We start from the raw sequence: 13,123 nt of genomic DNA, 5'->3' as shown, positions 1-13,123 counted from the left end.
CCTTTAAACATAAAAAATTCAGAAAAACCTCCCATGGAAATAGTACATACAAAAATCAGTAATGAATATTTTGAGGTTCCACATCTTAAATATTAAAATTCAGATCTGCATGTTTAAAATGTAGTTATAATATAAAATAAAGTTTAAAATATAAATCCAATGAGTAGCATCCTGTGAAGAATGTTAACGGACAGTGCTAAACACAGAGAGGGAAGGAGGAGTGGGAAAAATAGATGTCCTTTGTGAAGTGAAAATTGGTAGAAGAAATTTATACTTTGCATGAGTTTCATTTGGTTTTGTCCTGTTAGGAAGGAAATTATATTTCAAAATAGAAAAATAAATTTAAAAAAATCAAAAAGGTGGCACTGATTGATCACCAAGAACAATTGCTACTGTTCTGTTTGGAAGAAACTAAGCGCATTTTCCATGTGCTACTGGGTCAGAATGTGTATTTGAGATGAGAGATGATAGGCAGGAGATTTCCTACACCTGCTGTGAGACCACTGAGGTCACTGAGGCTCAGTGCAGATGAGCCATGTGACTAAATGGCATGCTCAGATGTGTATGGAACTGCACCTTAGTTTTCACAAGTTTATTTCTTGCACAATCTCTAGGATGACTTTTTTTTTTTAAGAAAACATTTACATATTCGTGGGAATTAAATCAATTTATAGTTAGAATTACAAGGCTGGTCTCTATTTAAATAATTGTTTTGTGTCTAAATTGGATTGCAAATGATACTGACATTTTCTCAGAATATTGTGGTTTTATAGCTGTTAGGATTGTGGAGGTGGTGGCAGCCTGAGTAAACATCCTGTGCCATCCATAATACAACTACACCTGTCTGTGTGTCAGTAGCTGTATGTTTGAATTAGAATTTAATTGAAAAACAGAAGATTTGCTGAGAGAAGCTTGCAGCTAAAGGTTTTATGGACTTGCTATTTGAATTCTTCTTTTAAAAAGTGAGGATGTCTTTGAAAGTAAATGTTTTTTCCAGAGCGCAGACAGACGATGCTTTTCTCTGCTACACAAACCAGAAAGGTTGAAGATCTGGCAAAGATCTCTCTGAAGAAAGAGCCACTCTATGTTGGGGTTGATGATAACAAGGAGACAGCAACAGTAGATGGTCTTGAACAGGTAAAACACAACTGTTAGTAGAAGGGATATGATCTGTGAACACACCGAGCCCTGTGTGTTTTTAAGGGGGTTGTACAAACACTGTCTTAAAGATGATACAAAACCTTATGAAATAATAATATAGGTACTTACACTTGTCTATTCCTATTACATACACATCTTTCTAACTGCATTTTAGTGACTAGAGCTGGATATGCTTGAGATATATTTTTGCTTAACTCTTTGGCATATTTGACAACATAACGCTCCCCTGATTTAATTACATTGCTGAAACAGAAATTTGCTCCTTGCTGCTTCATTTAACAATGTTTAAAAATTTTCCAGGGGTATGTAGTGTGTCCATCTGAAAAAAGATTCCTTTTGCTCTTCACATTCCTCAAGAAGAACCGGAAGAAGAAACTAATGGTATTTTTTTCTTCGTGTATGTCAGTGAAGTACCACTATGAATTACTCAACTATATTGATCTGCCTGTTTTGGCCATTCATGTAAGTATTTTATTTATTGATAAGTTGTTACTGACCTTATATTTGCCTTGTTTGTTTGTTTCAGTCCAGTTTCTGAAAAACAGACACCTTGCTCACACAACTGCTATGGTCTTGATTAGTCTGTAGAGGAAGGAGATAAAATAAAGACTGTAATAACAATACTTCAGTGATTAACCTTGCTATATTTTGAACCAGGGCTCAACACTAATACTAATTTATACTCTCTGTGTAAAAAGTTGCCTTGCACAAGTACTAATACTCAATTTGTGGAGCAAACCTAGTGCCAGTTCTTACCATTTGAACGAGCATTGTAAATTTTTTGACAAAACCACAAAATGCACAGTTTAGGAATGAACTGAAAGTTTATGAAACAGTTATAACTGACCACAAATATCCTTTTTAATTCTGTTCTTTGAGGGATTTTTTTGCTATTCTTTGATACAGCTGTTGCAAGTATGGGTCTTGGTTTGCTGGTTGCTTTTTAACCTGGAATCTATCTAACATATTGCTAGACTTGCAAATGTCTTGTTTTTGAACTTGAGGCATTTGTGCAGCCTTTCTGAACTGAATGCTTATGCAATTTTTAATGCTTTTGGAGATCCATTGTAACCTCTGAGAGATGCTACTTCATGTAGCCCCGTGCTGTTTATTGCTGACTGCAAAATGGTCCTGCTTGTACAAGACCATGATTTGGAAATATGCCCCAAATTATTTTATATTCTTGGCAGTGATATAAGTGAAATGAGAAACTAGAGTTAAGTTTACCAGCTGGCAAATTAATTTTTTTTGTTTGTTGATATTTCATTCTCAATGTATTTTTTTTCCTTTAAGGGCAAGCAGAAACAAACCAAACGTACGACAACATTTTTCCAGTTCTGTAATGCAGAATCTGGAATACTTCTCTGCACTGATGTAGCTGCCAGAGGATTGGATATTCCTGAAGTTGACTGGATTGTCCAGTATGACCCTCCAGATGATCCAAAAGTAAGTTAAAGAAATAGAGAAATGTCACAGAAAGAAATCAAATCCTAGCTACAAATGTAGTTGGAAAGAAAAGCTGAAACTGCTCTTGACATCAGTCAGGGTTCAGCCATGGTCATATCTAGCCAATTATTTCTTTCCCTTCACCAGCTCTGAGGAAATGCTACTCCTAACTGAGACCTTTGTTGCCTTTTTATGAATTGCTTTTTAAAACATTCTTTGTGCTGTAAATTAATTTCAAACCTAATCAGCTAAACAACAAAACACTTCTTGAGAGGAGTGAGTCTGTGTATGCATCCCTGAGTTTAACAGCTTTTCCAGTTGCAATTAGATGTTTGTTTAAAGATCAGTATTCTTATTTGAAGAAATGTTTACTGTAAACAAGAAAAATTTAAAAAACTCGTAAGTTTCGACAAATACAGCAAAAGCCAAATTTAATTTTCAGTTACAGCAGACTAAGATTGTTTTTCTTCAGTAAAAGGTAAAATACTTTAGTCAGGGTTTCTGTCTCTGCCTAGTTGTGCTTTGTATCTTCAGCCCCTGGTTTCCCTCATCCATCTGGGAGTGCTAAGAAAGTCTTTAAAAATGCCAGATGATGTATTACATTATATCCATATTATATTTGTGGGTTTTTTTCGTGAAGCAGTGTGATTATTGCATGGTTTTAAAGACTGATTGAACTTGCTGTTTCTTACTCTTTCCAAAAGGAATATATTCATCGTGTTGGTAGAACTGCCAGAGGCATAAATGGCAGGGGACATGCTCTGCTCATTTTACGACCAGAAGAACTTGGCTTTCTGCGGTACCTCAAACAAGCCAGGGTAAACTTAGGTCTAAATTTTATATATTTTTACTTTGCAACAGGTTTTTAAAGGCAAAACCTGTTATTTTTCTTTTCCAAGATCAGTTTCATTTTGTTAAATTCCAGAAGAAGCGTGGCCTTCTTCTAAATGTAACCGTTTTAATATGGTAGGACTGCACAGAGTTGCTTGGTTGCTCTCCTTATGGTCTTGTTTTATCACTTGTAACTAAAGTGGTATAACTTCTAAAGCAAAAGTGATAACAAAATGTGTCCTGCTGAGTGTCTTTATTACCTCAGCTTAAAGGAAGTGATAATACTGTCATATTGATGTAAAGGCAGTTTACAGATACAGCTGTGGTATTAAAAAAATTTTTTTTCTGTTATCTAGCAGCTCTTTTTCTATTTATCTTAGGTCTTAAATTTGCACAGTGTAAATAATTCTGAGGTTTTTGTTTTTTGGTTTTTTTAAGGTGCCACTAAGCGAATTTGAATTTTCTTGGTCAAAAATTTCAGACATCCAGTCACAGGTATGAAATTACTTCATGCTACAACTGCTTTGAATACCTTTATTATAATTTACATGGAGAATGTTATAGTGTATAATGACTGCAGTTCAAAAATGCCTGTACTTTAGAAGAGTTCCTGTAGGTGAGCACTGTGCAGTAAATCCTCCTGCCATACTGTCCCTTGATGATAGCAAAGCAAGAAAAGGTTTAGAAATTAAGGATGCTAATATCTAGTGCTAAATTGTCATCATTATACAATACAAATTTGCTTGTAAGAATTGTTTTTTTCACATTACATTGTAAAATGACAGTGATGTAAACCTGCTTTCAGCTTTGGACAAAATGTTCTTGTCTGGCAGAGCAAATAGGACTTTGGTAGCTTTTATTGAGTAGTTATGTATACTTAGATTAATTCTGAGTCACATTCATCTTGTAAGATGATTTACTCAGACTTCATTGTGCAGAAGGAGGTCCAGAACCAACACTTAGAAATGTTAGTATATAGTTCATATGTATTTTTAACTAGCCCAGCATCAGCTAAACCTTTTTTGTGCTCCTGTGCTTCAAAAATAGCCATGGAGCACAAAATGGAGTGGAACAGCATATATAGTTCTGTGGATGTGCAATTCTGTTGTTGGTTACTTCTGTGAATCATTATTTTGATAAAAGCTCTGCAAAATTTCTTTGCAGTAATTTAAATTTGAAATAGCAAGTACAAGAGACACTGAAGACAATCCTTACAGAGAGAGGTTCCTAATTAAGAAAAGTCAGGAAGTAATGATGTCTAATATAACTTATTTCTAGTATGCTGAATTAATATATGTTAAACATCAAATGAGACACTCAGCTCAAAAGAGTATTGGGAACTTGGCCCATAAGAAATAAAATGTCTCAGTCTACATTAGTGCATCTGCATTTTTGTCTTAGCATTAATACTGCTTATTTTACAATGCACTTGCACCATAATAGATAAGACTGTAGAATTGCATAAACTGTGTAGACTTAAAAGCACAGTGTCATGGCCCACTAATTCTCAATTCACTTAGTTTCATGGTGTGGTTACAGTTGTAGTCTCCTTCATTAACTTGTTTGAGAAAACCCAATTTAATATTTCTCTAGGTTTTTGTACTGTAACTCAGGCTTTTTTTATCCCTGTATTTTGTTTATAATAGCACTCTGATATCTGTATGTGCACTCTACTGTCACAGGGCAGTTTTGCTGAAGTGAACAGTGAATGTTATTGCCACTCACACAGTAAATAATCTGCTTGAATAGAATTTATAGACTTCTTACAGCTATAATTGTTTATGTCTCTTGTGGGGTTTTTTTCCCTCACCAGCTGGAAAAACTGATTGAGAAGAACTACTTCCTTCACAAGTCAGCCCAGGAGGCATACAAGGCTTACATTAGAGCTTATGACTCCCATTCTCTGAAGCAGATCTATGATGTCAATAACTTGGATCTTCCCAAAGTCAGCCTTTCATTTGGTTTTAAAGTCCCTCCATTTGTTGACCTCAGTATCCTTTTACTGCTGCATTTCAAAGCTGAATTTCTGCATTATAAATGCTCATTGCAACTTGCTGAATTCCTATGTTACATCAAATTCTGGCAGTTTAGAGTTGTTGGGGTTTTTTTTTGCTATTAATCATATAAATGCATCATGTTCCAACAATAGTTTATCAAAGAAAACATTACATTGCAGGTCTTATAACTGCAAAAATTGCCTATAGACATCTCTCTGTGCTTCAGTTGCTGTGGGGTAGCAAATACTGGAATGCATATATTTCTTCTATGAGGACAGGCTGAGGAAGTTTGGGCTGTTCAGCCTGGAGAAGAGAAGACTGAGTGGAGACCTCTGAGCAATTTTTCAGTATCTGAAGGGGCTATAAGGAGCTGGAGAGGGACACTTTGTTAGGAACTGCAGTGATAGGACAAGGGGTAATGGGTTCAAACTGAAGGAGGGAAAGTCTAGGTTGGATGTGAGAAAAAAGTTTTTTACTGTAAGGGTAGTGAGACACTGGCACAGGTTGCCCAGGGACGTAGCGGCTGCCCCAACCCTAGTGGTGTTCAAGGCCAGGCTGGATGAGCCTTGAGTAACCTGATCTAGTGAGGAGGTGTCCCTGCCCAGGGCAGGGGGTTGGGACTAGATGAGCTGTAAGGTCCATTCCAACCCTTAAATTCTTACGATTCCAAAGTGCTGTTCTCCATGCAAAATTATCCTCATGGAAATATACATGCTTAAGTTTCATAGTCATGGAATACTGACAAAAAGGGGCAAGAGTATGAAAGAGAAGACTCTATCTAGATTGCTGTCAAACCTGCTAGTGGATGGAATTTGTCTCTTCTGCCATGCCTAAAATGAGACGACTAGAGGGGATGGCCATAAGCTGAGACAGGAGAGATTCACATTAGATGTTAGGATGGTCAGGCACTGGAGTAGGTTGCCCAGGGAGGTGGGGGACTAGCCATCCCTGGAAGTGTTTAAGAGGCACCTGGGCCTGGAAGATGTGGTTTGGGGTTTAGGGGTTACACAGTGGAGTGACAGGTTAATGGTTGAACTTGATCTTAGAGCTTTCTTCCAACCTTTATGATTCTATGAAGCAATAGTACTTTGGCCAACTTAATTGGACAACTGGAGGAATATTTAGAGCCACAGACCCAAAGTTGTGGTCTTCTTTGAAGGCAACTCACTTTTTGTATAATGCTGGTATTTTTCTCACATTAATAACCCTTACAAAACCCAAAATGCGACATTTCAAATCATTCCTCTATAAGTTCTTTAACCAATAAAATTTTAGATGTGAACAGCAACCATGGCAGAAGACTACAGAAAAGAGGTGGAGGTGGAGGATTTGGTTACCAGAAGGCAAAGAGTGTCCACAAAGCAAAAATCTTCAAACACATTAGCAGGAAATCTGACAATCGACAGTTTTCTCGTTAAGCATCCAGTGAATGAAATGGCATGTGGCATTGGGATAGGCCACACTGATCATCACCACCTGGCTGTTACTTCTGATTTAAACTGCTCCCTTCGCATTTTTAGGGTCTTTGTTGTTTTCTCCTGGGAACGTCTTTTATTTTTCAGTTCAGGAAAACTCTTTGGAAGGGAGGCTAAAGGAGAATATGTCCAGCTGATTTTGCCATACTTGTTGTAAGGAAGAAGGTAATTTAATAGTCAATGCTACAGTTTTTTATTAAAGAAAGAAAAAATATTTTAGGTTTTATAGAAGGATTTGCTTTATATTCTATGATTCTATATTTACCCTTTTTTCTATGCACACACCTGAAGATTGTTGGAGTGGACAACAAAAGGGCTTTACAGAGTTGAGATTAAAAGGTTTTGCTCATGTGAATCATTGCAAGGGATTTTAGTGCTGCAGAACTCTGCTTTGGCCATCAAATATGCTGAAGAATATAGGAAGGTTCTTTTAGAACAGAACGTATGGATGAATAATTAAGACTGTATGAGCTTGTGATTAACTTCAGACATGTTATCTGTATAACAAGTACAGTGTCCAAAATTAAAATTAAAAGAATCTCTTACACCACTTCTGGGACATGCTTAATACTGTTATAATGTGATAAAATGGTAACATTCTAGTGAAATGTTTGGATAACAAGTACAGTGTCCAAAATTAAAAGAATCTCATACCATTTCTGGGACATGCTTAATACTGTTAGAATGTGATAAAATGGTAACGTGCTACTGAAATGTTTGATTTTCCTTCAAATCTGACTTTATCCCTCCAGCGATGTCTGGTGCACTCTCTTATGAATATGTAAAGAAAATTAAGCAGATTACATAAATTGAAGCACTCGACCCAGATAGTGTTTTCTAAGATGCCTCATAACCTTGATGCAGTGAGAATTTTTGCAGTTGTATCTTGTAATTTACAAAAGTGAATTGCTTCTAAGTCTTAGTATATGAGATCAGTGATGGGCAGAGTCAAAGGTGCTGCCACAGGGCTGAGGGGGTGGAGACATTTGATAAGTGAAAAAGTGAAATTGGGTGTAAATATATTAGAAGGGTATTTTGAAGGAGAAATATAAAAGACTGAAATGGAAGAGGGTGGGATACACATTGCAAACAGAAAAAAATGTGGAGACCAAGTACAAAAGAACACATAAATGGGGCAAAAGTAACTGTATGACATTGTTTTCATGTCTCTGCCATTGGAGAAGCAGGTAACTGCTCTCATAATGCTACAATGGTGTTGGGCAAGTGTTTAAAAAATATTCATGCATGGAGAGACTAAAATGTCACAGAATCCTGAAATCTGGGCCCTGTGTGATCACAGTAAAACAGCTTTTAATTTACATCTAAAATGTAACCCAGGACCAATTATAATACAAAAGCATATGCAGTTATTCCAATATAAATTGGGCTGTTATTTCTTAGGTCTTCTGAAGTAGCATGTCAGATTTAAAAACTATGATATGTGCATCGAAGTATCGCAAAAAAATAAAACATTTTTGAATTTTCTATTCATACGTGGAGAAACCAGATAATTTTGGGGAGGGCAGGAAATAATATGACCATTGTGTTGCTTCCACAATTCAGTACTGAGTGTTAGCTGTTTTTCCCTTTTTTAAGAGACTTTAGACCCTAGTGGACTTTCCTAGATTCTTAATTAACATTGGTCAGATTTTAACAGCTTCTGATATGTCAAAATATTTCAGTGGATTAATTTGGTTACTGGGATTTGAATGTCTTGTGCTTCTGGGGTTGCACAATCTGCACTGAAGGGTAAGCAGTACTGAGGACATGATGCCTGTCTCACTGTCTCTAACGTTTGATTCTGGGTTTTCTTATAAATAATAGATGTCAAAATAGTTCTTAGATCTGTTTATGAATAGCACATTTTAAGAGATCCATAGCATCTTGCACTTGAAGGCTATCTCTACCTGCAAGCTGTGCAGTTACAGATGGGAATTACATTACAGCAACAGAAATGCTGAGGGACTCATTAAATGAACTGCAAAATTAATTACTTGGAAAGAGATGTCAGCAAAGCTGCAGTTAAAGCACTGTGAAGACCAGAGTGTGGCTATGTGGGCACAAGCAGTCTGGCTGTAGTGTGGAGTACTGGGACAGAAAAAAAGGAGCTGTTGGGTGCAGTCAGTGACCACCTGCCTGACCATGTGCTGCATAGCCAGAACTGGTTGGGCTGAAAAGTGCATCAAAATTCCTGCCACTTCTCTGTGTAGGCAAAAACCTGCTTCACAGAGAAATGCTTTTCCCTGTCACTTATTTGCAGAACAGCAGGCTGACTGCTTTCCCAACAGTGAGAAAACCTTAGCTCCACCTAATTTTTTAAGTGGAAGAGCTAAGGCACTGCCAATTTCTGTCAATGTCTCATTCTGTCAATGAGCCAAGGAAAACTGACAAAATAGAGGCTTGGCATGACCCTGCACAACTCCTTCTTGGTATATTTGGTTTGCATTTTCTTACGCCCTAATACAAAGAAATTTTTGAAATAATCTCATCTAGATGAAAAGACTGGATACTATTGCTCTAAAGTAATAGCATTACCCTAAAAAATAAACACTGTTACTTAAACATTATAGATGTAGAATGGCTGCACAGCCTGTAGTAACTACATAGTCTGCTCTAATTTCCTGATTAAGCAGAAGAGAAATTCATGAGCTGAGACTGAGTGGGAATTAAAAGAGAAAGGGCTTCAGCTTCCTGCCTTGTGCAGATGCAATTACCTTTCTCCTTGTTTATGGAATCATAAATGACAAATAGTTTCTGATGAAATATCTGTGTATTGGGCAGCGACTGTTCTACTGTGGTATTGCAAGAAGTTTAAAAGATTGTCAAACTGATTGGAAATCTAACGTTTCCTTTGCAGCTTCCCCTGCTATCAATCTTGTGAGCAGTTAATAGAGCTCAGCCATCAGACTCTCAAGGCTTGTCTCATAACAGTGATCAATAGGTTGGGGACTAATACTGTGTTCCTTGAGAAATTGCCTTCTTTCCCTGAGAACCTTGACAAAGAAATTGGACTCTTTAAACCACTTAAGGGGGTGATCAAAACTGTCCTGCCTGAACGGGAAGATTTTTTTTTTGACAGTTCCTGGAACAGGCCCATAAAGGAGAATTCCATTGCTGAGCTACTGCTCATAATCATGAAAAATACTGTGCTGTGAGTTTCCTGTGCCATAATGCTGCCGAGTTATAGACAAGCACAAGACTAGTCAGAAATTGTTGCCATCAAATTTTTCAGGGTGAATGTCACAGGTAGAGGGCACATTTATTGACACTGTACAGCAAGAACACTAGAGAACTGGGTAAAATATTACCTACTGTAGTCTGCTGTAAAGAAGTATGTTTATATTTTGGCAGTAATTAGCCTTTTTGTTTGATATATGAGTTGATGACTCAATTGAAGTTTGCTACCACAGCTTTAGATACTCTAATGATTTGCTTTCAAGCCAGTGATCTGAGGCTCAGGGGAAGCAAGCTCTTACAGGAAGGGTGAAAGGGGCTATGTCAGTTAAAAAAAATAACATTTTAGTAGAGGTCCCACTGGGAAGGAAGGCAGGGTGCTAGAAGGATACAGCACAGGTCTGTGACTTTGGTTTTAGTTCACCACTGCCCTGTTGAAGAGATAGTTGTCCAGTTACTTCAAGCACTCAAAACTTAGAAAGGATTTTACAGAAAACTAAAAACTAACTAGAAAACAGTTATTAGTTGTTGAAAGGTGTGGATTGGTTGTTGGGGTTGGTATTTATTTGAACTTAAAATATTGCTGAAAGAAGCCTAGAGTCAAGGGGTTAGGCATACAGAATAGAGTCTGTCACTGCTCTTGATGTTTGCTCTACTAGCTTGATTTCCTCAGGATTTTAGCTGCTTGGCTTGACAGGAGAATTCATGCAACTCTTTCTGATGCTTTTGTTTGTCCGATGCTTTTAGATTTATAAAAGATGTTGTGCCCTGACAATGAGAATCCAGCCTCTTGAACTGGAATGCTCTTAGCTTCTAAAAAATTTGCTGGCTTGCATCAAAGTCATAAATAACCATGATGTTGCTTCTGTCAAATCTCTTTATTGCACAGCCACGTGGGGAAGGGATGATATTTTTTTTTCCTCCTCTTAACCACCGTGATAAACTTTTGATACGGAGTTGTGAGGAGAGGTAGAGGAAGGATGCCATTAAGAGAATGGAAGACAAATGGAAAATCGGGGTGCTGTATAGACACACACTCACTGTGCTATATTGGTGTCATACCGCTTAGGAACTGCCTTCACCTTTCAAAAAAAACCACCTGAGCATACTCTCCAATAGCAGTCCATCTTCCCCAAACAATTTTGTAAGCTGCAGCACTGAAAAACATAACCATCTACTATTTTTTCCCAGTTGGTCAGAATTAAAACAAAAATTGTAGGCTCTGCAAACTGTTGTATAACAGTTCCAAAACTTCCAAATTCTCCTCTCTATTTTGGCTGTCAGCCAAAGATCTTGAGCCACCCAGGGCTTTCTGAGCTCCTCTATGAGTGATTACAATACCTATGAACGTTGAGAATTATAAGAATATTAGATGTGTTACTCTCATAACTAAACCTAGATGTTCACTCCTAGGGGCTGACAGACCATGCAAATTTGTAGGAGCCTACTTGGGTCTTCCTTAAAAGCTCTGAATAAATTATTTTGATACATCATCACTTCTGATTTAAAACACTTTCTGTATGGGAAACCAGACTTGAGTAGGAGATAAGTTCTGCCTAGCAACTTTCTCTAATTGTTATTAAGAGCCCAGAGAATTAATTTATGACAGTACGTAGTAACACTAGTACCTACAAAATGTGGCTTGAGGGCATAAGTGTAACCCTAAAATGATATTGCTAAAAGAAACCAAACCAAAAGAAAACAACCCCAATCACAAAAGTATGGAACTGGCTGTCAAAGGCCTTCTGGTGGTTTGGGTTTCTCTTGAGCTGAAATTTTCTATAATATTTATCAAATTAATTGCAGGACTTCATAACTCAGTTTTCTGGAAAATGCTTTACAAAGGATGCTGGTTTACTTTTAAAGAGCAAACAGAGAACAGAGGATGGAATAAAACTCCATCTACTAGAAGCTTTCATGGAACTTTTGAATCTGAAACAAAAAGTGGAAAACAAGTCAAAACAGTCAAGTTCAGTGTAGTCCCTTTATAATGGTCTAAAAATAACCTGCCTATAACAGATAAAACCCAACTTCTGGAAAATGTAACATTAAATTTTAGATATTTGCTATAAAAATACAGCATCACTTCACATAATGAGCTGAAATTCTGTTATCTGGATGAATCATCATCCTCCAAAGCTGTTCCTAAGCAGCATGCTGTCCTTGGAAGTGCTTGGAAACAGAGCACTCTAACGAAGGTGGCCTGGAGAGCTGCTGCCTGGTGAGGACAGACACTTCCTTAGCACAAGTGAGTAAATGGAGCTTGGACAGGAATTACAAGGATGTAAGGAGGGTTAAGCCAAGCCAAAAACTTTGACCAAAATAAAATTATGACAAGATGGACTGAGGAGGTTCAGTTCAAGAGAGAAAGTTCTGCAGGTGATATTTGGTAACGTGATAAGGACTAGGAAATAGGTTTTGCAATTCCTCACCTCTGTCACAAGTCCTTTTCTCAGCAATTCTCAGGTCCACAGGGAAAAGTGGAGATGCAAAGAAAGTTGTATTTATCCTCTTAGACTTCCAAGCAGATCACTATTTTTTCACCTTTTTGTGTTTTGCATCCCTCAGACTTGTCAGCCCACGAAGTGCCAAACATCCAGATGGAAAGATGACACTACTTTGTATTCACTGTTAATTCTGTCATCTAGCTCCAAGCCCTTAGTCACATATTTGTTTGCTTATTTTAAGAGCAATGAAATGGTTGGTTATATCAGTTACCTTTTGAGGATACACACTGCAACCTGTCATTTCTGAAGTCAGAAGTATCAGTAAGTGAAACAAAGGATTTTCATTGTTTTCAGTCCACTTTGACATGGCAGCAGCTTGTAATACTGTGATTGTACACAAAAGGTAAACTAGGTCCTCCTTTAGTTTCAGTAGAAAAAGTGTTTTAATTTTGTCACTTTCTTGGTGTTTTTTTTTTTTAATCTATTTATCATTTCATGCAACTTGTCTTTGCTTTTCTGCTATTTAGAATACATCAATACATGCAATTCTCATTTTTTTTTAAAATTCCCTCTTCTGTTTTTGAAAGTATAC

At 37.2% G+C, this 13,123-nt stretch overlaps 1 protein-coding gene across 1 annotated transcript in view; it reads left to right on the top strand.

Annotated features, from left to right (window-relative positions):
* Positions 1-6,853, top strand: part of DDX18 (DEAD (Asp-Glu-Ala-Asp) box polypeptide 18) — a gene marked incomplete at its 5' end in the record, with an annotated part of 10,130 nt that extends 3,277 nt beyond the window's left edge. Inside the window, 7 exons of the mRNA XM_009080305.1 lie at positions 998-1,137; positions 1,462-1,623; positions 2,455-2,607; positions 3,312-3,425; positions 3,877-3,933; positions 5,252-5,429; positions 6,711-6,853. Of these exons, the coding sequence (XP_009078553.1) occupies positions 998-1,137; positions 1,462-1,623; positions 2,455-2,607; positions 3,312-3,425; positions 3,877-3,933; positions 5,252-5,429; positions 6,711-6,853 (947 nt within the window). The remainder of the gene's footprint in view (positions 1-997; positions 1,138-1,461; positions 1,624-2,454; positions 2,608-3,311; positions 3,426-3,876; positions 3,934-5,251; positions 5,430-6,710) is intronic.
* Between the last annotated feature and the right edge of the window lie 6,270 nt (positions 6,854-13,123).

The sequence above is a fragment of the Acanthisitta chloris genome, unplaced genomic scaffold (genome assembly GCF_000695815.1).
Source record: "Acanthisitta chloris isolate BGI_N310 unplaced genomic scaffold, ASM69581v1 scaffold20208, whole genome shotgun sequence".
Lineage (NCBI taxonomy): Eukaryota > Metazoa > Chordata > Aves > Passeriformes > Acanthisittidae > Acanthisitta > Acanthisitta chloris.
The sequence above is the reverse complement of the archived record's forward strand: the minus strand, read 5'-3'. Positions and strand labels throughout refer to the sequence as shown.